The sequence below is a fragment of the Gallinula chloropus genome (assembly GCF_964237585.1).
Source record: "Gallinula chloropus genome assembly, chromosome: 5".
Taxonomy (NCBI): Eukaryota; Metazoa; Chordata; class Aves; order Gruiformes; family Rallidae; genus Gallinula; species Gallinula chloropus.
In genome coordinates, this window is record NC_140090.1 from 6,013,192 (window position 1) to 6,038,804 (window position 25,613).

Sequence of the window (25,613 nt, forward strand, 5' to 3'; positions counted from 1 at the left end):
CTCCATGTCCCTTAATGCTACTTACTGGGTTAACTCTTCAGTGAGATGCCATTACCTGCAGTGATTACAGGTTCACAGCATGGAAGTCAAAAGCAAATTTGGCAGGTGCAAACGCCTGCTTCTTTTATTTTTTAGCTTTTTCTATAGCTGAAGAGGAGAGGTGTCCTGTAACTTCATCTGCTTCAACTTGGTCCAAAGTTTTATGAAGGCTGCGCATGCTGGGGAAAAAGGTTTGCTTTCCACTTGTGCAGTTCTCTGAGAATGTATTTAGCTCCATCCAGTCTGCCCACCTGGGTAGGGAAAAGGTTTGACACAAATTTCATAATTCTGAATGCTGAAGAGAGATGTGCAGACCATTATGTTAGGCTAATAAATAATTTCAGACTAAAGATACGTGCTAACAGGAAACAGTTAAAGGAGTTTCTTCTTGTGGCTAATGCACACAAAGCAAGTCTGTCTCATCTTCATCACGAGCACACTTCTGAAGAAGCAGCTCTGGCACCGAACACGAGGAGCCTGGGAAACCCCATCAAACTGCTCAGCCACAGGATGAGAAAAAGAATCAGTCGGGATGAAACAACAAACATCACCTTTTCTGCACAGCTATTAGAGAAATAGCTGCTTTAATGGGCTTTCAACCATTAAAAGGTAGAATTAAAGGCTGAATTAGAGTATTCAATTAATAGGCAGTCAGCTGTGTAAAACCTATCATGTGACATTGATGTTCTAAAATCCAAATGGGTAAATGTGATTAAAGCCCCTAATAGAGCAAAAATGTTTTTCTTGGGTTTATATAAATAGATACTATAATGCTTGTGTGAGATTTGCTGCGATAGACTACTAATTTTAAGTACCTGCATTGCACCAGCTCGAGCCAAGATGAAAAATAAAACCAGAAAACGATGTATTTTCTCTGCTGCATTTGTATTGTTTTCAGGAACCTTCAGAAGCAGTGATTGTGGAATTCTTGGGTGGTTAACAGCAAATCTTGTGTTGCCAGTAAAACTGTAAGGATAAAAAAGCAACAGCAGAAGGGAACAACAGGAATAACTGACCGCAGGCAAGATCTGAATTTTATGAATATGAGAAGCCAAGGGCTGTTGTACTCAAGGTGAAACGTCCCTTAAAAAAGTGGCTAAGAACAGCTAATCCAAAATGAGGTCATAAAAATGTCCACGCTCGTTGAAACAGATGACAACAGAAAAGTTGGGGCAAAACAAAGGAAGCATTCAAAAAATAGCCTGAGAGGTCTATCTATAGTGTGAGACAACAACGCAATTATTTATAAGCAGCCCATTATCTACTGCCCAGAAAGCCAAACAGGTTTGTTAAGTAGAGTTATGATTCCAATTTATGTGATATTTGGAATGAATGCTTACCTTAGTGAAAAAAAACCCAACCCAAACCCCACAAAATAAAACCTATTCTAGAAGCTTCATTCCCTCTAAAATGTTACTGGTCTACAACAATAAATATTATTCTATTAATTTTATATTACTAGGTTTTCAAAGGTAGGTGAATTAGATGAGATCTCTTCGTAAGAGATGAATTTATGAGACAACTGTTATTTATAAGAGCTGAAATAATGAGTTTGGAGTGCTTCTGGTTTCATTTAACACCTGCTTTTCCCTCCACACAATTTTCTTCAGAAAAAATTCAGTAATTAATTGATTTTTACCTGTCTCAAAAGATGAAAACCTGGAATTTGCAAAATGTTTGGTTGAGAATACTGAACAGAGGAAGCCTCGTGGAAAATAAATTATTGGGCTGGCTATAAATTGGCCCTTAGCTCCTGTAAGGTCTTTCTGAGCTCTGTTGGAAAGTTGCTTTTCCCCTGGGGTGATATGTATAAATCAGATTAACTCCACTGAGAGCAATGGAGTAAATATATCCGAGAGAATCCAGCCCCGTATTTCCAACATTTCTCTACTTTCAGTTATTTTTAAGGTGAGCTAAAGCCGGTGGCCACGTAGAGGTTTATGACAATATTAGCAGTAAAAAAAAGCTGAGATTTGGAAAAAAACAGTTCCTGTAAGAGGTGAAGGAGTGTTTCCCATCCGTGGCTGGAAGTATGCTGCTTATGACCTGTATTTCAGCAGCTCCTGTTCCACCTTCCAAGGCACCTAACCACCACCATGTGATACTGCCCACACACCATTTCTAATATAAAAAGCTGATAATTATTGTTTAAATGAGAAAAGATAAGCTCGTGAGATGAACTAATACACTTTTGTTCTTGAAAATGATATATCCGCTAAAATCCCTAGAGGAAGAGGCTTCAGAATAAAAGCAAAAGAGAAAACCAGGGAGCAGTAGGTCCCTGTGGATGATAGTTGAGGTGCCACGGCTGATTTATAGGTTTAGAAAATATTTGCGATGTCCATATTATAGTGGTTCTGGGGATAAAGAGAGGATTTAATTCACTAGTACTATCAATCTGTTACCTTCCAAGGCAGTAAATTCACTAAATTCACTAAAAAAAGCAATTCAGCTTCATGGAGTTGTTGTTGTAATATATCATTTATCATTTACTGTATGTAAGTACCAATAGCACAAACATTTAAACTCATCAACAGAACTATAAAGAGATGAAAGAAAAATGTTTCAGAATAAATCTCTGTCTTTTCCAAAGCAACCCACTCTGTGATAAGGTTATAGAGTGAAACATATGTTACTGGGAGCTTGAAATAAAATTCTTATTTGCTCCATTGCAAATGTTTTAACAAAGTTGTTAAAACTCATTTCTTATTTGTGTGTGGTACTGATGGCAGGAAGAAGAGGGGGAATTTTAAAAGCAGGCTGATATGTCTTGGGTCCCTCTGCAGTAATGCAGTGAGGTTTCTCTGAGGCATTTCTGAGAGATATACTATGGGGAGCATCCTATGGATAACTGTCCTACTTAAATCTGCTGGGATGCTGTTGTGGTTTAACTCAGCTGGCAGTTAAATACCACACAGCTGCTTATTCACTCCACCATCCCCAGTGGGATGGGGGACAGAATCGGAAAAAACCCAAAACACATGGGTTGAGATAAAGACAGATTTATAGGACAGCAAAGGAACACACAACAATAATTACTGTAGTAATAATAATAATAATAATAATAATAATAATAATAATAATAATAATAATAATAATAATAATAATAATAATAATAATAATAATAATAATAATAATAAATGATATACAATGCAACTGCTCACTACCCACTGACTGATGCCCAGCCCATCCCTGAGCAGTGATCCCCCCACTCAGCCAAGTCCCCTCAGTTACATCCTGAGCATGATGCCATACAGTATCCACTATGACTTTGGACAGTTTGGGTCAGCTCTCCTGGCCGTGTCCCCTCCCAGGTTCTTGGCACCTCCTGCAGAAGGCTCATACCTCCTTGACGGCAGGGCACGAGAACCTGACAAGTCCCTGACTTAAGTGTAAGCTCTACTTAGCAACAACTGAAACATCAGTGTGTTATCAACATTATTCCCATACTAAACCCAAAACACAGCACTATACCAGCTACTATGAAGAAAATTAACTATCTCAATTGAAACCAGGACATTTGCTTCTCTTTAAAGGTAATCTTTAGAGCTAATCTGGTACTGATGAATATCCCCATTAATACTTAGATTAACCTATCACCTCTAAGAAGCAATTATATATGCAATAGAATGAATGTGGAAAGCCAACTGAGCCAAATTAGGGAAGTTTCCAATTTCTCTGCTACTTATTTTCATTCACCTACTAGTTACACATATTCATATTGATACCATTTATATTGTATGTTTGATACAACTATGATTATTTTTTAAATTTACTCCTAGCATCCCTTGCTCCTTCAGCAGTCTCATCACCTTTAAGAGATAATACTTGTGTTGAAGAAGTAGAACCAACCACCAGGTCCACTCTAGAGGAGCCCAGCCAAGGCTGATTACAGTCATTGGGCTTTCATTGAACACATGTGCTTACATGGACTCTCTCACGAGATCAATTTGTGATGACCAAGAAGGAAAAGGAGGATCCAAGAAGAGATGACAGATATATGAATAGTCAGTTTTATTGGCTGTTTTATGCTATTTTTAACCCAAGACAAATTCTCACCTTATGATATTAAACCTGGTGGTTCTTCTCTGGTTACTACTCCTGGCTGGAAGGTCTGGGGTGGAAGTTAGCACCACACTGGTTGTCCTTTATGATTTTGATTTCCTCAAAAAGAAAAGTACCAGAAAATGACTGAATGAAATGGCTCGAGGTAGGAGCGACACCTTTCCACTTCATGCCTTTCCACTGCTAATACTGATGAAAAACTCCTGTGAAATGTCTTTCTGCTGTCATTGCAGAGGAAACTGTTTCCTAAATGGAAAGTTCACTCAATGAGAAAATTCTGTCCGCAATTTTTCTGAGTAATAGTGATTTTTGTGTTGGTGTTATCTGTCTATAACCAAGGTTACGAGTAGCCGTTTTTCTTACTCTTTCTTTTTACTACCCAGTCAAGTCAAGACCTAGGGAGACCAGGCAAAGAAGTTTTTCAGAAAAACTCCAATTCCTTTTCCCTACTCCATCCTGTCTTATTGGATCAATCTACTAACATAAAAGTGTTTGAGGAATTTCCATTTCATGAGAGTATTCTATTACTTCCATACATACTTATTTTGCAGAACAATCAAAATGTAGTTTGTTGTGAGGGTTTTTTTTAATCATTTCACCTAAATTGCACAATAAATGATGTTCCCAGAAGGTGAAAGAAGTTCCTTGTGAAAGGCAAGACCATGACAGACACAGGCACCAGAGCAGCTCACAAAAAAAATTTGAAAGAAATACTGAGCTGCTCAAAGAAAAAAAGAAAAAAAAAATAGTATCACCTTCCTACTTATTTTGTGGAATTAATATACTTGTCTGAAAACTGACACTGATGAGAAATCCCCAACCTGTTCCAAAATACAGAGTTGAGACATGGGTGTCCTCATTTTGTCAGTATTTGCTCATTGCTGATCACTTCATATAGAAAAGTACTTCTTGGTTTTGAGCTGCTGAGCAACAGCAACGATTCTCTTAGCTATGTCTGACACACTGGAACAGAGGTGAATTGCAGATGTGATTTATACAGTCATCTCTGCAATAGTTTGGTGCTTTCCAGGAAAGTAATACCTCAGTCATGACCATGCCCTAGCACATGCCGGTTCATGTACAGCTCACTTGCCCTGGCAGAGGTGTCCATCTATGAAGGGCACTGCAAAATTAATAAGGGCAGACTGCTGAGGCAACTTGTGTGGCACAACAGTGAAGAAAACAAAAGAGAGGTTCATCCTCTTGTGCACCCAGAGCTACGTCAGGTGAGGGATCGCATCCAACTGTGATCTGCACTGAAGGGAAGTGGAGTTGCAAGGAACTGATTTAATTCCTCTAATAGGTTCACTTAGGCCGCCTCAGAGCCCAGGCACTCACACTCTGTATATCCTGGGGAAAAAAAAGTGGAGACAATGAATAGGTTTTCTCAATTTATCTCTGCTTTAGAGTTTGAGCTCCTGCAGTTTGGCCCACTGGCTAATTAGGAGCGATGCACTGAAAGACATCAGGGTTCTCTCACAAGGGAATGAGAAGCTGAAAGATAAACACACCAAATGATTGAAGGTACAAATCCCTCTCTAAACTCCTGGAGCTCTGTGAAGGGGTGTATGCCTTTGTATAATGAATTATTACACTAAAAATCACAACTATTTCTCTATTAAATGAAATGTTTGGTCCTGTAAATTGCAGGTACTACTTCTATTATTTTCTGAAGAACCAAAATTGCTGTGTTCTGCACACTAGAACACAATACAGAAACACACAAACTCTGATCACTGTGTGACCACTGTTTATTTCCCCAAACTGGCTTAAGTTCAGATGAAGTTCTTCCCTTTTAATGTCATTCACCTGTACCATCTTGAAAAAAGAGTTCTGAGATAATGAGTGGTTGTTTGGGCTAATGAGTTGTGTGAATACTGTACCTTGGGTATAATAAGGGTGCTTGGCATTTCTCTAAAATATATGGACAGGGATGACTAAAAGACAACAGCAGTGAGAGAGAATCCCAGGCCTGAATCCCTTCACAAGCCTTTTAGGAAAACCTTTTGGGGGGTTTCTTGCTGGAGACTGCTGGGACTTGGTTAAAATCCATTATGCCAACTTTTCCGCCTGCTCTGAAGCTGCAGAACGGATTGCAGGAGTCAATGGACACGGTCAGCCCATATCAACAGAGAAGGGATTGCCCTGGGAGCACAGCAAGTTTATTCCTTGTCACTGGACTTGGCAGGTATTTTCGATCAGATGAAACAAGCAAACAAAAATGCACAGAGGAGGGTTTTTTCATGCGTAAATGTGTACATTCAGACTCTCAAAAAAAATGTATACTGTTTAATGAAGATGTCTTTTCTTTCTGAAGGACTCTGTCCCACTAGAAAGGTGTGTGTACAGGCAGGGTCAAGCTCCTCTGTCACCTGTGAATAACAAATCTCTTCTATGCCTAGAAAGCCACCTGAGGGGATGGTCTCATAGTGAGGGCATTCCTCATAGGAAGCAGAAGGGAAAAAACCTAGGCTGTCATTTTTAGATCAGTTTCTAATGAGTCTGTCAGTGCTTAAAAGGATCTGTACCACTGCCTGCTGGCTCAAGTGCAAAAGCCCAGCTCAGTTTTTGAGAGGAGGAACATGGGATTACCCTCTCTTCTCCTTCATGGGGGATCCAGGTAGACAGACATTTCCACATGACCTTCAGAAGAAACCTCCATGATGGGATTTGTCTGTTCTGTTGCCCAGGACATCTGCATGCGGCTCTCAAACCTCGTTCACTAACTCGGGAGCCTGAGCATTTCATACTGGGAACGAAGTGTCATAAAGTCACGTCTTTGGAAGCCTTCAGGGTATTTGCATTCTTAGCATCATGTTATCATCCAGTCCCACCCCGAGGTTTGGGTCTGCATCTGAAGAAAAAAAGCAAAGATTGTTATTCTTAATACTCTAACCACAGCCTTCCTCCTGCCTCTGCTACACCCCCCTGGACTGCCCCCTCCTCTCCACTCCAAGCCAGCACAGCTCCTCCAGCCCATCCCCACCACTGCAGCACCAACACGCCAAGTGGGATGTTTCAGGCAAACACTGTCTCTTTCTTATAAAGTGATGGGCTCTGAATGCCTAACACGCGTATCCATCAAGTCATTTTTGGCCAAGTTTGAAATGCTGCTGCCAGCTTCCAGCTGTGACTTTTGGCTTGTTTTAAGTCCCTGTATCCACCCCTACCATAGAAAATTTATTTAACACAGACAGGCTGGTGTCAGGCCTTCAGCATTGTGTTGTCTTTTTGTGCAGAAGGTGAAGATAATTGTTTCAAGTGTTCACTAACCACACTTCACTACACCAACTTTCTGGGTAGTTTCAGTTTCTCCTCTTACTGCAGTCAATGGTGTGGAGACTGTGAGAGTATTTTGCAATATTTTTATGCAGGTTCTCCATGGTCTTAGTTTCCCATGTTTTATTTTTTTAGATTAATGTTTGGGAGGAGAGGGAAGATGGTGGTGGTCATGATTTTTCTGACTTCTCTAAGGTCTTGCCTTGGTCTAGGAGAGTGGGAAATCGGGAATATGTAGCTGGTTGTCCTCCCAAATTGAAGGGAGCCATGTCCAACCTAATGAAACTCCTTGGCTGAACCAATGAGAAGCTGAATTTCATCTTTACCAGGAATAATCTCCTTCAAAAGCTCCCCCTGATTGAAACCTGCTTAGGGAGAAAACAGGTCGGGGGACAGGCACGTCTGTAAAAGTATCCCTTTTCTCTTGTTGTGAAAGAATACAGAGAACTTACAGAATACAGAACTTATGCTATTTGCGTGGTTACTTCTGCCTTCTGCACTCAGAAGACCAACACAGACTGGACTTTTTGTGGAAAGCTCTTTTGCTTTGTTGTAAATTGGTCTTGACTGCCGATATTTTGGCAAGGATAAATCTCAACCTATGAGAGATTTCAGTCTTTTTCATTGCAAAAGTTAAACATTAGTGCCATGCCTTTTAGGCCCAAAGTTAGAGTCAAAGAAGTCAAAGAAGATGGTGCATCTATTGGTGTGTAGAAACTCTCACAAATAAATTCAAGCAATAACAGAAAACTGGGTAAATGTAAAACTTGTGTTGCATTCAAAAGAATTTTGTCATTTGTACTCAAGAAATGGATGAGCATCTCACAGGAAAAAAAAATCAGAATTACTGTGTTTGGAGTCTTAATGATCATGAAGGAATATAATTTAAGTGTCAGTAAAATCAATAGAAAGCCTCCCAAAGGCTCCCAAAGGGCTGCAAGTCAGGTCTATGAGATAGCTAATACAATGACACTATTAAAAGCAATGATTTTGCAGCATTGAAATCCAAAATCAAAATTAAGAAAAATGTTTACAAAGTTTCTTCTTAAATAACCTGCATTTCCCTCAAGGAATCCACTGGTAAAACTCCTCAAGGGATGTAGTTAAGCCAAATGAACAAACTCCTTGGCTGTACTGCAAAATATTGTTAATGGCTTTGTTTATGCTTTTAGATGAAATGCTCCTCCTGGTGATGTCTGTGGAATGTTTACAGACTTGTCTGTTACTCAGTTAGCAGATAATTCACAACATCCTCACTTAAACAAGCAGCCACAAATAATCGAATATGACAAGGAAAAGAAGTGCTGGCAGGTATGGCAAACACTGAGCAGTGAGTGGAGATACCATATTTCCTAAGCAAAATGCCATGAATATAGGTATAAGGTGATTTAACAGCGTGGTGCCCTTCATATCATGTGGCAAACGGGCAACGTGGATTATTACACAACAGACATGGTTCACACCAGCTAGAAGCAGCCTTCCAGTACCTGAAGGGAGCTTATAAGCAGGAGGGAATTCAACTTTTTAAAAGAGCAGATAATGGCAGGACAAGGGGGAATGGACTAAAGCTAAAGGAGGGAAGGTTTAGATTAGGTATTAGGGGGAAGTTTTTTACAGAAAGAGCGGTGAGGTGCTGGAACAGGCTGCCCAGAGAGGTGGTGGATGTCCCATTCCTGGAGGTGTTCAAGGCCAGGTTGGATGGGGCCTTGGTCAGCCTTGTGTAGATCCAGGCCTGGAGGTTGGTGTCCCTGCCTGTGGCAGGGGGGTTGGAGGTCTATGATCCTTGGGGTCCCTTCCAACCCAGACCATTCTATGATTCTATGATTCTATGATTCTATGATTCTATGAAGCAGCACACCGGACCCATGCAGCAGCAACATGGCACCTTCCAACAAGATAAACCCATGGAAGAAGGTGATTGAGCAACACGGGCGATTGGGTTCTTTCACTGCTGTTTGCTTCCAACATTTGGCAAACGTTGGATGTTTTCTCTGTCTGCTGTCATTGCAGGGGAGCCAACCTTCTGAAAACGTCCAGCTCGTTTTTCAGGACAGGTTGGCAGAGCAAATGCTGCCACACTTCTCTCTATGACACCAAATGATGACACAAACCTTCTGTAACACTTTTACATAAATATAGCCTCCAGCAATCTAAAGCCAAACCCCAACTTTTTGTAAGCTTATATTTCAGCGTTTTCAAAGCCCCCATGTAAACACAGTGTCAGATATGACCGTGATAACCTGAAGTTAGTGTTGTCTGCATTAAAGCCCTGACAAGCAGGCTCCTTTGGTTTACAGCCCTAATTTCTCCAGGATCACCTCCTACCATGGATGCTGAGGGTACATGCTGTTCTCACCCTCCACGTGTCTGCGGGTGTGTTACTGGGTGTGTAAATCGGAGCAGCTGCAGCCAGAGCAGCTGCAGGGGACACATGCACGCCGCTGGTCTCTTTGGGTGGGTGGGTGAACGTGGTTTGTGTATAGCTGGAGGGCTTCCCTCTTGGAAATTGTGGGATTAATGTCACATTAAACCCTCTCCAAGGGAGTGGATTGCAAAGGACGAAAGGAAAAAAAAAAAAAGCAAAGAAAAAAAAAGCAGCAGGCAGGCAGGCTGATGGCTTTTCCTGCAAAGTTTAGTACTTCAAAAGTTAACTTCTAAGCAACTGCAGATGCATGGATAAAGCCTAGCTTGGACAAAATGCAGCAGCCCTTTCCTTTCCATCAGCATCTCCAACTTGTTGCCTGCCTCTGTTGGATTCCCTTGTTGGCCATTAGCACTGAGTCAGCTCCATTAGGTAAGGATTTTGTACTTTTTAATTATTTGACAGTCATTTGGGGGAATGAGTTCATGTGTATTTTAAGCTGCGATGATCTTGTTTACATTTAATTGTGAATGTGGGTTAGAGTGGTAGAGGGCTATTAATAGAAAGACTCTTCAAAATAGAATGGAAGGAAGGTTAAAATAAACAACTTCTAAGGTAATGAAGAAGGTCACAGTGATAACTGAGCGTGCCTACAGTACATAATGTTTATTGTCTATTAGAGAACTTTCACTTTTTTTTAAATAAATTACAAACCTCTGAAGATTCTTACTTCCTACTAGAAAAAAAAATCAAGTGATTTAAAGAACATCCATATCATTTTCCCGTAAATGGAATATATGAAATGAACCATAAAGGAAGAAACAATCTTTAAAATAAGAACCTGTGCCTCTGAGGAGGGAAGTGTATATTCCATATATCAGACCAGCATTACAGATTAGTTAATTACAGATATAATAATACATGGGTATGCAGTCTCTGGCAGTAAAAAGTTCAGGAGCAATTTTTCTCCTACTGTACGCATTAAACACACGGCTCGCGTTACTCTTAGCACAGCGTTCGAGGAGGACGTAGATTTTACATATGTAGCTTGTTTACGCAGCTTTATTAATCTACGGCTGGGATACACTGGAAATCATGTTAGACATTATTCAACTCGTAAAACCACAGCGTAGGACCAGAGAGCTTAGTGCTGGGAGTGATTACAGATACAGCTCTGGCAAAGTCCGGGGAGACACCCCCCCCTCACCCTCATACCCCTTTATCCCCCCTGGATGGAAACGCGGTGCAATATTTTACTAAAACTTCATTCCAGTAGAGTTTCATCCAGCCTTAAAAGTGGTCGTCAGCCAGCACTCATTAGCTCCGCGAAGACAGAGCAATTTAAAACACTCTTCATTTGAATATCAAAGGGTCACCCGGAAAGGTCTGCGGGACTAAACACAAGACAAATGACCTTATCGCCTTTATCTTCAAACAATGCCTTTAATTTCTGAAACCTTTTGAAGGGTTGCCAGCATTATGGGGCGTAGAGGCTACTTATCTGATAGAACAAGCTTTTCATCAAGGGGAAATGACCTTTTAACTCCTAGTAACTAAGTAACTGTATTTTCCACTGTATTTTTGTTACTGAAGGTAATAAGTATAGACATATTTATTAAACTGGGAGCACAAAACAAGAATTAAGAAATAGCTTGCTGTCTCATAGGTGATACGAAAGGATACTTAAAGCTTGTTGGTTTGGGGTTGGGTTGGGGTTTTTTTTTTCATAGTGTGAACTTGAAGTAAATTAAACTGCTCAAAAAAGTTTACATTCTGACAGATTGTGTTGTGACATTATAAGGATATTAACAGAGCCATATGCTGTTTACTTTTGTACTCTGAGTATAACAAACCTACTAATCCCATAAGAATTTAACTGTGAATAGGGAACGTCTGACCAAACAGCTCCTTGCAGATGCCTCGTTAAGAGGTAGAAGATGAAAAAAGTCCTCTAGAGTCCAAGGAAGAACTCTATCATCTTCTGCAGTTGTGTTTTAGGGAACCAAGCTCCAGCGAAGGAAGATATTCTCATTATTTGGGGGTTTTACACCATTTCCTTCAACTGAGAAACATCAAAGGGTTACCAATAACATTCATAGCTGCTCTCTGGTAAAAGATTAAGTAAAGCTTCAGGGACAAAAGCAACTCAGTGAATCATAGATGTGGGAGGGCTGACACAACACAGAGCTTGTCAGACTTTTCTCAGATTAAATTCTGTAAATAAGTCAATCAAAAGAAAAAAAGACAGCAGATGTATTCTTTTTTTTTCAGAGGTATTCTAGACAAAAGTATTTATCTTAAAATAGATAGTTGCTTGTAACATCACCATCGAGATGGAATTGCTCCCCATCCCCTCTAGAACCTTTTTATAACATACAATTGCAAAGTTTTTAATTTGGACATGAACTTCTTGCAAAGGCATCAGCCTCCCCTGAAGCTCACAAAATCTGCTGGAGCTTCACTGTAAAGTGTTACATATACAGTAAAATCAGATAAAATTAATTGTTTGCAAGTTCACTCCTGTGGATTTTCCACAGCTCTGAAACACAAATGAAAAAATTTGAGCATATCCTGAGGAGAAGAAAGAGAAGAGACGGGATGGTGTCAGGGAACAGCTAGGTGCCTGCAGCCAGAGGAAAAAGACAGGGCATTCTCAAATGAACCAAATGCTCTGATTTGATTTGAGAACGTAAATGAGAATAGTCTAGCATGGCAAAAATCATCCTGTATGTCTTTCAATTTTATAAACCTTGATCTTGATTTCACTAGAAGAATGAAATGGATATTGGAGTATGTGATCTCTTTGTGAGCTACCCACAAGCAACCAATGATCTCACTTGTCAGCTTCTGCTGTAAAACCTGAGTGCCATGGACATCCCATGAGAGCTGAGAAAATATTTCCCCATGAGTATTTCAAAGAGAATAATTCAAACTATTCTGGAACTTTCCCACCTACTTCACACACCTATTGGAGATGCCAAACCCCCCTGCCTGTTGGTCACACCTCAAACTTTGCCACCCAGGTCCCCAGAAACCCCCAGAATCCCAAGGCTCCTGCCAACACCCCCAGGGAAGGTATTCCCAAGGTATCTTGGTCTGGAAAGAGCTCATGGGGATCAAGCTCTTGGGCTATGAGTGAGTTTGGTCAGGGACATTCCCGTGACGTTAGAAATGACACTGGGATTATTCTGGCTCCATCTCTTTGCTCTGTGGAAAGCACAACAGACATTTATAGCACTGCGCAAACAAAAATATACCCTGCTGAATGCTTCCCTGCAGAAGTAAAAGCAAGACTCCCTGGCTATGGCAAACAAACCGTAACAACTGCCAAAGGGAGAGGAACAACCTTTACTGCAAGTTTCTCTTCCAATAAAATTTTTAATATCATAAACTGTTTACTGGTTAATATATTATTTCCCTCTTACTTAAGTTTTTGTCAACATCCAGTAGCTCCAGTAGCCTCATTGTCTGGAATTAATCCAGTTTGTGTTGTTGCAACTATGAGAGAAATCTGATCTAACCCGATTATGTGCAGTCAAAGCAAAGCTAGTAGCTGGGGGTTTACAATGATTTCTCTTCGCTGATAATTTTTTCATTCATTTCCTTTCTATCTGAAAGACAATGGGGTTATTCTTGCTGCAGGAATAGTTCTTTCATAAGGAAGGCAAAACTCAGTGGCTGTTGAAGTCTGGGGCGAGGGAACCTCTTTCACCTCATAATGAACGTGTTAGTGACTCTCCTGAGCAACATCAGCATATTGCTGCTGAATTTTAGGACTTTGAAATATGGTAGGGAAATATTTTTTAACTGACATATTCGCCTTCCAGTCTTCTGATGGAAATTAATAGCTGTTTTCAAAGTTATGCAGGCTTACAAAATGTGTTTGGTGTGAGCACGAGCTGCCTTTCTACTGCAGCTCTCAGGGATCTGCCCATTTCCCACCGACCTGCCAAATACCTCCTCCGTTTAAACTCCTGAACACCTTAACATCTATTTATTACTCTGTGCTCTACTAATATGGAGGATCATTCTGTTAGACACCGTTCATAACAGTATAGGACATTCATGGCTAAAATGTTTGCTTTAATAGTTCAGTTCCTCAAAGTTATTTTGTCTCCAGATGCCAAACCCAAAGAAGTATTGTCTACATCTACCTTCCTCTGCAATCGATAGAAGCTGCAAGTAGTCAAGACAAATCAGTGTTTGTTCCTAAATTGACAAGACAAATTGCTGCAGAGAGGAAGCATCATCATTCTGTTTTACAGATGGGATGGAGATGTGAGGTGGCTCAAGGTCATGCAGAAAATCCTTCGGTGGAGCTGAGATCTGTGCTGAGGGCCTCACGAGTCACAACCCAGCCCTGTTAACTGCAGCACAGCTCATAACTGAAATGAAAGCCAATATAGTAAATAGGGGTGTAATAAAAATGCTGAACCTTTCTCCATCTTCCTTGTAAACTCTGGAGTCAAATGGCTGCGCACACAAACTCAAGGGGACACAAAGTACTGTTAAGGCTATGTTAAATATTTTAAGATCACTTAACATATTTTAGAGGAGCAAAACTTGAAATTTCACCCAAGTCGCCTTTGATTTCAATCAGGAAAAGATCCAGTAATTTTAAAAATGCTCTATCCACTATATCATACAGATATAGTTGAAGAAAAGAAGGAAAAGTCTTTCCTGCACTAACTTTGAGGCAGAATCTCTTTTCTGTTTTGGCTTTTTTGTTCTACTTCTTCCTAGACCTCTTTGTAGCCTAATAACACATTTCTGGCTTTGGAAATAGGCTCTTTCATTCGAATACATTTCCTCCAATTTTTTTGTGAACTAGACTTGCTGCTTCCAGAAAGGCTGAGAATCTTGTGAGAAGTACCATTTTGTTTATTTTAGCTGGCTTTGTACTGTACCCCTTTGAATAGTTTTTTTGGAAAAAGTTCTCAAAGCAGCCAGATTACTGGTTTGAATTATTTTGCCTACAAATCTCTTTCTTTGGACACTTGTAGGTTTGTTCTGACTTTTGGCTATATTCTTCCTGGATGAAGCACCTTTCTTGTCACCTCACATATGGAGGTTTAGTGTTGCACATTGCTCATGCTCAGTCCACTACAAATACGTATATTGTGTTTAATGCTTCTGTGGCAGCATATATTGCCTGTTTAATGATTTCTTACATTTTCTTCAAAGAAGTACTGTGTTTTGCCTTCAGTTATGACCTTTATTAATTTCATCATGGCAGCTACACAATGTGTTTTGCCCTAAGTAGAGATTACTTACGTTAAAATCTGAAAAAAAAGTGGATTACTTTGAAGAATATTATTCATCTGACTTTGAAACACCAGTAAAACCATGTGTTAGTGAATGCAATTGTTTGTACAGCTTTTCTGGAAAGAGTTTGGTGTGTTAAGCTCTTAGGAGATTTACTTAATGAATGTATGTACTCATTTGCTTCTTTCTGACACATATTATTTTGATTATTCTGACGTCTATTACTTTGATTGCTGTGTTCACACTGCATGGCATCCACAGGGAGCCGCAAGGGAATATTCTACATATTGAAAGGGAAAAAAAAAATTGATTGCCTAATATAGTTGAGGGATTGTAGTAGTCTGCTCTGCTTCTTTTGCTGGTTTTATATTAATTCATCGATTGCGAGTGAGTTTATCTTATTCCCTTCTTTTGTTCACAAAGCAGCTTCCATGAGCTGGATAGTAATTTATCTGCATACCACAGTAATGTAATGCATCTCCCATGGTAGCTGGAGCATTTTACAACTCAACTGTCCCTTGACAGCTTTGTGTGTTGACAGTTTCAGTAAATGGTCCCTCATGTAGTATCTTGCTAATGCCTCATCAGCTCAGTAGCTCTTGCACTTTCCATGAGCTACCTCAATTTTTCCTCCTCCTTATGCTAATACAAATCACAGATTCCCAGACTGGCTTGGGTTGGAAGGGACCTCAAAGCCCCCTAGCGCTGTGCACTGCCCCCCCTCTCCCCATCCCTGCCATGGACAGGGATATCCTCCACTAACCCAGGGTGCCCAAAGTCCCATCCACCCTGGCCTTGAACCCTGCCAGGGATGCAGGGGCACCCATAGCTTCTCTAAGCACCCTGGGCCAGGGCATCCCCACCCTCATAGAGAAGAATTCTTCTGAATGTCTAATCTAAATCTCCCCTCCTGCACTTCAGGGCCATTCCCCCTTGTCCTACAGGTATATGCCCTTGCACAACACTTCTCATCCCAAACTTGCAGTCCTACTTCCTCTTCATTTTTTTAAATGGCTAATCAAGTAATGTTTAATTCGTCTTAGAAGGTGAAAGTCTACAGAAAACATCTAGAAGATGATACAGAGACAGGTTCTTGGAAATTCCTGAATTAATACCTCTATAATGAGTTTAATGGTAAATGTGAGGAATGACTTGGGATCTGAACTAGACCTTTCCTTTACAGAAAGGAGTCTGTATTCTATCAACTCCTGGCTGCTTCTGTTCTCACTTTAAAATTGTATTTTGCTGATGTTTGACCATGATGAAAACTTTTCATGGAATTTTATCTCATTGAGGGAGGTAAAACTCAGTCACTAGTTCATATAACAGCTGTACTAACGCGCTAATGTTTTATTATTCATAACTTAGAATTAAAAATTTCTTCAGAATTAGCATTATTAGACCCCACTGCATTAGTCAGATATGTTATTTTGTTGGTCTGATACAGCTACCAGAATGGGCAGATTCGCAAACATCTTTCAGAGATTATTTTTAATAGTCCTCTTTGTCCTTTTCCCCCAATTATTTGCTTTATAATCAACTATGGGTAGGCTATAAAATTAGTTGACTGTGACTCAGCCTCCCTCAATAACATAGCACAGATACTTTGATTCACTCAGGCTACCTTATCGTCAGCTCTGTTCTTTTCTTAATGGGATAGAGAAATATATATATATATAAATTCACAAAGCCATTTGCTCTGTTCTTTTACTAGATATTAAGATTAGAGCAAGCAACAAAGACATAAACAGGGTGAAATCTAATTAATTTCATGTCTCTCTTTTTCAAGAAATCCAACAAAAATGAAAAGGAGGCTATTTCCTACCCCAATGTACTTGCAACTCATTCTTCAAGTGCTAAAATGTGTGGACATTTCATTTTCTGAATGTGTATAAAACAGATTAAAAAGAGAGGTACAAGAAAGCTATCCTTCTTCCTTAGCTAGCTCATAACCACCCCAGGGGTAGTTTTTTGCTGCAACAGTCTTGTAAGGTCCCGTGGGACTCAGCCACCCACACACCATTACATTCTTGAAGTATTTGGGCTTCTTTTCTCTATAATATCCTTTAAAAGTCTTGCTCATAATTGCTGAACAAAGGAATCCCCCAGTTTCAAATAATTTTCAGTCCTTTGCCTGCACTAGTTATTTCAGTTGCTCTTGTAAAAGAAGTCCCTAATAAACCACTGCAAACAGTTACACTGGGAAAGCTGATGTAGCTTGTAGCATCCCCAGTCTGGAGCAAAGATGCATTCTGGTCATCCTTTCGTCACTGAGTGGGGTACCGTTGTGTAGGGACACAACCTGCCAAGCCCAGCATGTCAGCATCAGTCAAAACAGCAGCAGGCAGGACTCACTTGTGCCTCCCAGCACAGCGCCAGTACAGTACTGCCCACTGCAACCCACCTCACAGGGAAAAAGGTTTGGTATTTCCTTAGGATATCGTAGTCAGAGACCATGTGTGGAAGCACTTGGACTAGGATGTGCAGGACTGAAGTTCGGCTAAATCCTTGTCCCTAGTGTGTGCTTGTGTGAGGGCATTAGGCTTAGAGATACTGATGTACTTTAAGATTGCTGGATTCGACTTGCAGACTATGATCCCAGCACAAGCTACACATCTCCCAGAGGAATTTTACAACTATTTTCTCCTCTTGACACGATTGCTGCCTTGCAATACAAATAGCCTTGACATAAATCATAAATCTACTACTCACCCCCATTCATTCACTTCTTCCTTTTTCATGTTTTCTCAATAACTGATATTTTAGTCATGAAAATCTCCCACAGTTATTCCTGCTGCTTGATAATGTCTGTTATCCGCTCGCATTTCGTGTTCTGTTTGCTATTACCTATACTCCTTGCATGGGTGTGTAGACACTTTCTCTCATTAATACACTGCTGACAATATTCTTCATCTGCTCTTTCATAACAGCTTCATCTTCTGTCGTAGGTCTGAGCTTGCAGATTGCCTCCTGAGAATACCAAGCATCCTCATTAAGTGCTGGCAGGATGCGAGGAGACCTGGTGAGCTGTGCCTGGTCAGCCCTGTGCATCTCCCAAGGACCCCGGCACAGAAGCCCTCTCAAGGTCAATAAAACTGCTGGAAGGAGTTTCTTTACCACTCAGAAAGGCTGGTGGCAGAGACACTAAATAGTACTTGTGTATGCAATGATGAGCTGGAAACAAGCTGTCTTCCAAAGTCTGGGGGGGGGGGGGGTGTCAGTACTGCATTGAGGCAGGCAACTTTATTCTGGCTTCTTTTAATCAGGTGTGTTGAGAAATTCTTCTGTGGTAGTGAATACAGGCTTTCTGACAGACCTTTTGGTGAGGTTCTCAGATTTAAAACCTTGCAGCTGGTCAGCACAGAGGGATAAGGTAAGGGATAATGCAGCTAAATTCAATATAAAACTAAACCACTGAAATCCTGTGAAAGGTAGCATGGACAGCCACGTGAGCATAGGAAACACCTTTCTGGCTGCCACCCTTACCGCCGCCTGGTGTAATTACTGCTAAAATTAGCGCTGCAGAAATGCTGCGAGACGAATTGTGCTGATCACAGAAAAAAAAACACCCCACACTGCACAAATCCACCCATTTCACCTCTGCACTCCATCAGGGGCTCACCCCTGTTACAGCCCGAGTCTGCTCTGTGATCATCGCCGTAACAGTTTACAGCCCATACAGCTTCCCAAAGATAACCTGCTTCAGGTCGAGTAAGCGCCGTTTGAGCCACGCAGGAAGGTTTGTTTGGTTTCTCTCTTCTCTCTGGTTGCTTTAACAATCGAAACAATTAAAAATTTACTTGCCCACTGAGACAAAACTGGGAAAACCCCAAAGTGCTAACTGATAGCCTGATAATTTTTTAATCGCTTCTGACAGGAAAGATGTTGCGTTTTAGGATGCAGGAACTAGATCAATCTCTTCTGTCACAGACAAGTGCCCTCAGAACTGGTTTATCGATTATGCCGGAGAGAATATCTTTAGATCTCTTATTTGAACTGCTTCACTTTCTATTAGTAATTAAATACCTCTTGGAATAAGGGCTTCGGTGTCAGTATCCTACCTCTTTGTCTACTGTACACATAGGCAGACATAACTGTGATGGACAGCGGGTTCATACATTCCATAATGTAATGTATATTTGTTATTTACAAAAACTAAAACCAAAAAGAAATAAAAATGAAGCAATTTCATTACAGGCACGGGTAAATAGACTGATTGTTCACTTGATTGATACAAGATTTTTGGTTAAACCCCTACCCCCAAGCATGTGAGCCTCCAGATTCCTCCCTTCCTAAGATGAAACCTGTACCGGAAAAATAGTACAGGTGTTCTCAAAACTTGCACACTCCTATGAAAAGTTTCATTAACAGCATATAAAATAACCAACACTTAAAATTCCTGACCAGCTCTAAGCCAAGCATACATTTTTCAGAAGAATGAACAAGCTAAATAAAAGGGGCAGTAAATTTCTAATATTAGTAATGATACTTGTTTGTGAGTCCCCAACAATGCAGAAAGAAGTGATTTATGTTCATTTGTGCTCAGGAAGCAATGTTCTAACACACTGATTTCCAACCATTTTTTTTTAATGCAAACATCCTTTTCTGCAAAAAGAAAGCCATGGAGTAGTACTACGTATCCCCTATTGTTTTATGCCAAAGAGAGAGCATAAAGTAATTGGATATTTTGCATAAATAAAATAAGATAAAGGGAACTTAATTTATGCTTTGCAAAAGTCATAATTTTATTGAAGGTAAGAGGGACCTTAATGTGGGAGCAGGTACCCGATGGTGCACAGTGAACGCCTAACTGGGGATATATTTGAATAAATATTGGGCTGGGGCTGCTGAGGTATTTGTTAGGTGAACTGAAATCTGACATCTTAAGAGTCCTCATAGCTTAAATGATATTTCAGTCTGTAAGGTATGCCTGGGAACCCTGGCGAGGTGTTCCCCACCCCCTGCATCCAGAGCAGGCAGCTGGGGGCGAGAATAGCTGCGCTGGGTCTTGCTCCGTACTCGTATCTAATAACTTCTTCAAGGCCACGAGATTATTTCTGCTCCTTAAAGCCACCTTCATTTCCTAAAGTGTTGTCTAGCACTAAAGTGCGCTGTTAAGCTGCTGCCATGTTTTTCCATTCTGGTAGAAATTATTGTTCTATATAGTTTGATTTTAAGAGTGCATTCTGGCATCCATTTGGGAAAAAGGCACTATATATAAAAGCAAAATCAATATGAGGGACAGTTATACTTCCTGAGCTTTTTCATTAGCTATAAAATATATACATTCAAGAACGGAGGGGAGAACAATGTCAGTTTTACCTAGACTGAAGGAGGACAAGACAAAGCACAGGAGAATATGTGTTTATGTGTGCTGCCAGGAGTGTGAACTGCTTTGCTGGGTGCAGGCAGATCTCTGCTCTCACTACATCCAAACAGCCCCTGTGACGGGCATCAAGCCACTGGGAAAACGCAGAAATATATGGATTTTAGGAAATGAGGTGTTTCTTGACTTACTCTGTTTTCCTTAAGACCAGATTGACTGTGGGCTGAATGTTCACAAGGAAACTTTGCCTTTGCTCAGCACTTAGAAGGAATGGGAGAGATATAAAATAGTGTTGAGCCAAATTCTACTTCAAATCCCCACTGAACCCCCACCCTTGCTACCTTTGTTCTTTCCCACCTAAATATTCTTCTTTCTACCTGAGCAGGCTGTCCTTTCAAGCATCCTTAGATAAACCTCTCTTCACCTTGTGCAATGTATTTTCTAAGATTTGCAAGCCTGGAGCTGGAACAAATTCTGAAAACCTGTAATCTATATTGCTACAGTTATAAACTTAAATATACCGCAGCGGATCTTTACTGAAAACAAATAATTACTGCTTTTTTTTAAGCCCAGATGAAAAATGACAACTCAGACTTCCATATTAACTAGGATTCTAACAGGTTACTAAACTACAAGAGCAAGCATCTCATTTTAGCATGGAGTAAAATTTCAAATCACAGTGTCTTTTCAGTATCAGCATGCAATTAAGTGAAAGAGAAATTGCACACAAGCTGGGGTTTTATTTCCCCTCCTCTTTTTAACATGGGCCTTCTATAATGCCATTTTCATTAGCAGGAAATACCTGTCGTCTGTAGAAAAAAAAGAATTTGCCTTGGTTTTTGAAAACTAAATTATCCCCTATAAAAGATTAGCTGAAAACCACAGTATAAATTTATAAGCATTCCTGATTAAATACAAAGTTTTGCTTCTTTCTGGTGACCCCTAGTGATCTGTTTTGTGAGTGAGTTCACGAGTGAGCCCAATGGGTTATTTATTTCTGAAACTCAGATAAGGCATCTGGAAGATTTTATCAGTGTGATTTTGCCACTAGCCCATAATTCAGGGAGCTGGGAAATAAAGGCCCAGAAAAGTTACGTGTGATTGATTGTTCATTTGAAACCCAAGTGAACCGGTGGAGGAACACGCAAGCTGACAAGAATGGACAGCAGTGAATAGGGAAGCATGTGCAGGGCAGCCCCTGCATAACGCTTGTCTCTTGGGTTGAACATCCTGCTCATGCTACGTGAGAATCTTTACATACATATAGCTTTATATGTTTTATTTTTGCCTTATACGCTGAGTTTTGTCATTCAAAGAAATCCCCGTCTGGTTTTGGCTTCTCTTAGTGCTCTCAGTGAGGCAAGATAGTGAAGGAAATGAGGTTTGGGCTGCAAATCTAGGGGAAAAATTAGCCATGAGGTGAGATTCCGTTTTTATTACCACAGATACCTAGAATAGGCATCAGAACTGATTTCAAACCCATTTCATGAAGGTGCATCAGAAAGATGTTTCTCCCTGTTTGCACGGCCGTTATATTATATCACTGCGAGGTGTAGCTTGTTGAACATGTAATTTTATCATGAGAGAGTGCTCCTTGCTGGGCACATGCTGCTGCTTTATAGGAGAGGTCTGGATTAAAAAGAACAAGCCTCCAGCTAGCACTGCACTGCTTCTGCAATGTCTCGTACAAATAAGAGACATTTGTCCACCAGATTCATTCCTCTTGAGATAATGATTGTAAGATGAGCTTTAGCAAGATGTTTTGGTGCCTTTGTGCCATTCATCACTGCCCCAGGACACCTCGTCCCAGCATCTCCCGTTTCCAGTCTCCAGCTCCTGCTCAGTATTTTCCTGGGCAGAGGTTGGAGCTTGGACATTTTGCCTGCCCCAGTGCCTTTCTTCCAGGGGTAGGAAAACACTTCTTGCTTCATCTCTAATTGCATTTTTAGCAGTCCTTTTGCACTTCTCAGGATCCTGTGACCACTGAGATTTGGCTTGACACCAAATAAAATAGGGGAGTGTGTCTAATTTCTTACACAAGGATTTCGTGTTAGGAGCCCTGGTACTTTGTCTTAAATTCAAGGCTGTTGGTCTTGTCCAGCTCCATTGATTTTCACCAGGAATACACCAGTCATACTGGGTCATTTCTGCATCGCTAACAGCTGCCCTCAAACATATTTTCATTAAAAAAACATCAAGACCAGCCTTACATGTCACAGACTCCTGTTGCATGCCTTTTAATTGCTTCTCCCAAGTCAAACTATCGAATAAAACAAACAACATTCACCATCTGAATATTTTGATTGCTAATGTGAGGAAAAGCAAGAAAATTTCCCTTCAGTATTTTTTTAGCAAAAAGACTTACCACAGCTTGCTAAATTCTGGACTGATTAAGTCATAATTAAGATGTAACTATAACAAGTGTTTTATTTCTGCCAGCTGAAGTTTTATACTTGTTTCAAGAACACGTTTTGATTTTGAATGCGATCATATTTCTTCACTGTAATACAAATAGTCCTCTCCTTTCACAACTGGTCACAGTGAAGTCAATAAAATATGCACTGAAGAAATGCAAGAGGCATTTGGCTCAATATAAAGATTGATAATGTAACCATCTAAAAAAAAAAAAGCTTTTTATCATCATAAGTCTCTCCTGGTTTTTTATAGTTTTCATTGAGCAAAACAATCCATCATACTTGAACTTCATGCACGATCCTGAAGCCAACAGTTAGTACAAGTCAATTTTTAATTATGATATTTTTATAAAACCTACAATTTATTTCCTGATTTGGTAAAACACTTTAAACAGCAAGTCATCAATATAAATTATGTAAATCTCAAGTGACCCCAAAGTCATTAATCTGACTGGATTTCACAGTGAAACATAATATAGCAATAACCCACTAGCTCTGCGTCTGACACCACGGAGCAGGGAAGATGGCTACAGCGGTGACGAGCAATGGGAAATCTCAGTTTTGTTCTGGACTGGTGTGACTTTTTTTTAACCTTTTAAATAAATTGCCCATTGTGCTTAGAACACCTGTCACAGTGTCACATTTAGGGCCAAATGAAAATGGATCTGTTAGCTCAGAAAAGGAGAATCAAAGAATCACAGAAGGTTAGGAGTTGGAAGGGACCTGAAAGATCATCTAGTCCAATCCCCCTGCCAGAGCAGGATCACGCAGAATAAATCACACAGAAACGGATCCAGGTGGGTTTGAATGGCTCCAGAGAAGGAAACTCCACAACCTCTCTACGCAGCCTGTCCCAGTGCTCTGTCACCCTCACAGGGAAAAAGTTCCTTCTTCACATGGAACTTCCTCTGCTCCAGCTTGCACCCACTGCCCCTTGTCCTATCACTGGCATCACTGAGAAGAGCCTGGCTCTGTCCTCCTGACTCTCGCCCTTTGCACACTTACAAACAATAAAAGGTTGTCATCTACAGCAGCGTGCCAAGAGCAATAAAAACCCACTCCAAACCCCCGAGCTGCCCAGCCCGCCTGCCTGTGGACTCGTCCCCACACTGTTCCTACAGAAAACCACAGCAAACCCTGCTGCCAGCAGTGGAGGGAAATGTGCCTGGGGGCGCTGAGACACACGGCTGTCCTCCTGGAGCTGCAGCAGCATCTCCTGCCAGTTTCCAGCAGTCCTTGCTGCTTTGAGGGAAAACCAAAGAGGCTATTGTCAATCTCCTTCCCCGTGGCTTTTTGCTGCTAAGGCCAAAGGCTGCAGAGCTGCTAGGAAGGTGTTTCCCCAAATCCCTACAAAGCACCAACTCCCCCTTCTCCTTTCCACCCCCGTTCCTGCCGTGGGCAAGGACCCCTGCAGCCTGACAGGCAATCTCGCCTCTCCAGACCTGACACCCGCTTCTCAGTTAAGCCTGTTTGTGTATGCCTGCTTTAAAACCTCTTTTTTTGGTGTTCCAGCTGTTCTCCCTTTTGGTGGCCACCTCAGTGCTTCCCAGCTGCTATCTCTTTAGGCACGGCTGCATTGAGTCCATCCCATCCGCCTTCCCTTCATTTGTGTGCACGGGCATCGCCTGCATCCTCGTGGACTTAATGCTATTAAAATGCCATTGAAGTCTGCAGAGGATGAGAAGGTGGCACGGGGACAAGGGAGGATTTACTTTTTGCTCACGCACAGGAGAGAGACTCAACAGGAATTAGCTTGTGCTCTTCACCAAGAAGAGTATTTCATGTGTCTCCATTATTTTTTCTGTTAAAAGTAGGGCATCGTTATTGTGTGGGTCTCAGTCTACATGAACTAATATCATCTGAGTACATATAGATCAAAAAAGAAGAGGAACTATTAAGAGATAAATATCCTGGCTGTTAGACCTTTCTGTCTTCCCTGTTTTCCCCCTCCCTTTCTTTCACTATGAAAGTTTGTACAGGAGAGAGCAAGTGAGATGACGCAACTGCAGCATTTTAGGATGCTTGCTTTCCAGAAGATAAACTGGGAAGAGGGAGTGGTATGGCTTAAGAAAATAGGATTATTTTTTTACCTTTCTAGGAGACATTCCCACATACTCTGTTCTTTCTTCAGCACTTGAAATGGTTTCTCTTTCCATTTACAGAGTAAAATATATAGTCTGTACTTCAGTTCATATTTTTTGAACTTCAGATGCTCTTCTCCGTATTAAAACATCTCACAGGCAAATGCATATGCCTATTTATACTTCTTATATTAACCCAGTTACACTCTGGCAATAAAATTCCATAAGAAGAAATAAGAGCTCTCATTGCACATTCACAAAGCCCTCCAAAGAACAGAGGAAGAACAGACCGTAAGTCTCATAAATCCAGTTTTAATTTATTCATGGTAAGAGTCTACAAATCAGACACTTTTATATTCCAGGATATTTATGATAAGATGGTGAATGTATAAAAAACCTCCAACCCAACAATAATTCAATAATTGATGATAAAATAACAAAATAGATAATAGTTTTCAAAAACTTTTTATCAAGAAAATGAAATATTATAAACAATATTGTGGCCTGTAGGCTTTAAATCAAATCTGTGAGGATGGAGGGCAAGAACAACATTTTAAACCTTTCAGAGCTTTCTGATCCCCTGGACCAGAACCCTACAGCTTCGCTGCTTCAGCAGCTGAAGTAATACTCAGCTATTTTCCCTTTGTCAAATATACTTCAGTAACCTGTGGGGGGGATTCTATGTATCATACTCCTTTTCAGTTTCCAGAAGGTTTTTCAGGTGTCACATCCACAAGAGAAGTGTCTGCTGGAACTGCCAGGCCATCCAGCATGGTTGGAGG

General features: G+C 40.7%; 1 protein-coding gene across 1 annotated transcript in view; it reads left to right on the forward strand.

Annotated features, from left to right (window-relative positions):
• Positions 1–10,080: 10,080 nt before the first annotated feature.
• LOC311192972 (von Willebrand factor D and EGF domain-containing protein-like) overlaps positions 10,081–25,613 on the forward strand; it is a gene marked incomplete at both ends in the record, with an annotated part of 188,717 nt that continues 173,184 nt past the window's right edge. The window contains one exon of the mRNA XM_084265664.1: positions 10,081–10,177. Within this exon, the coding sequence (XP_084121790.1) occupies positions 10,081–10,177 (97 nt within the window). The remainder of the gene's footprint in view (positions 10,178–25,613) is intronic.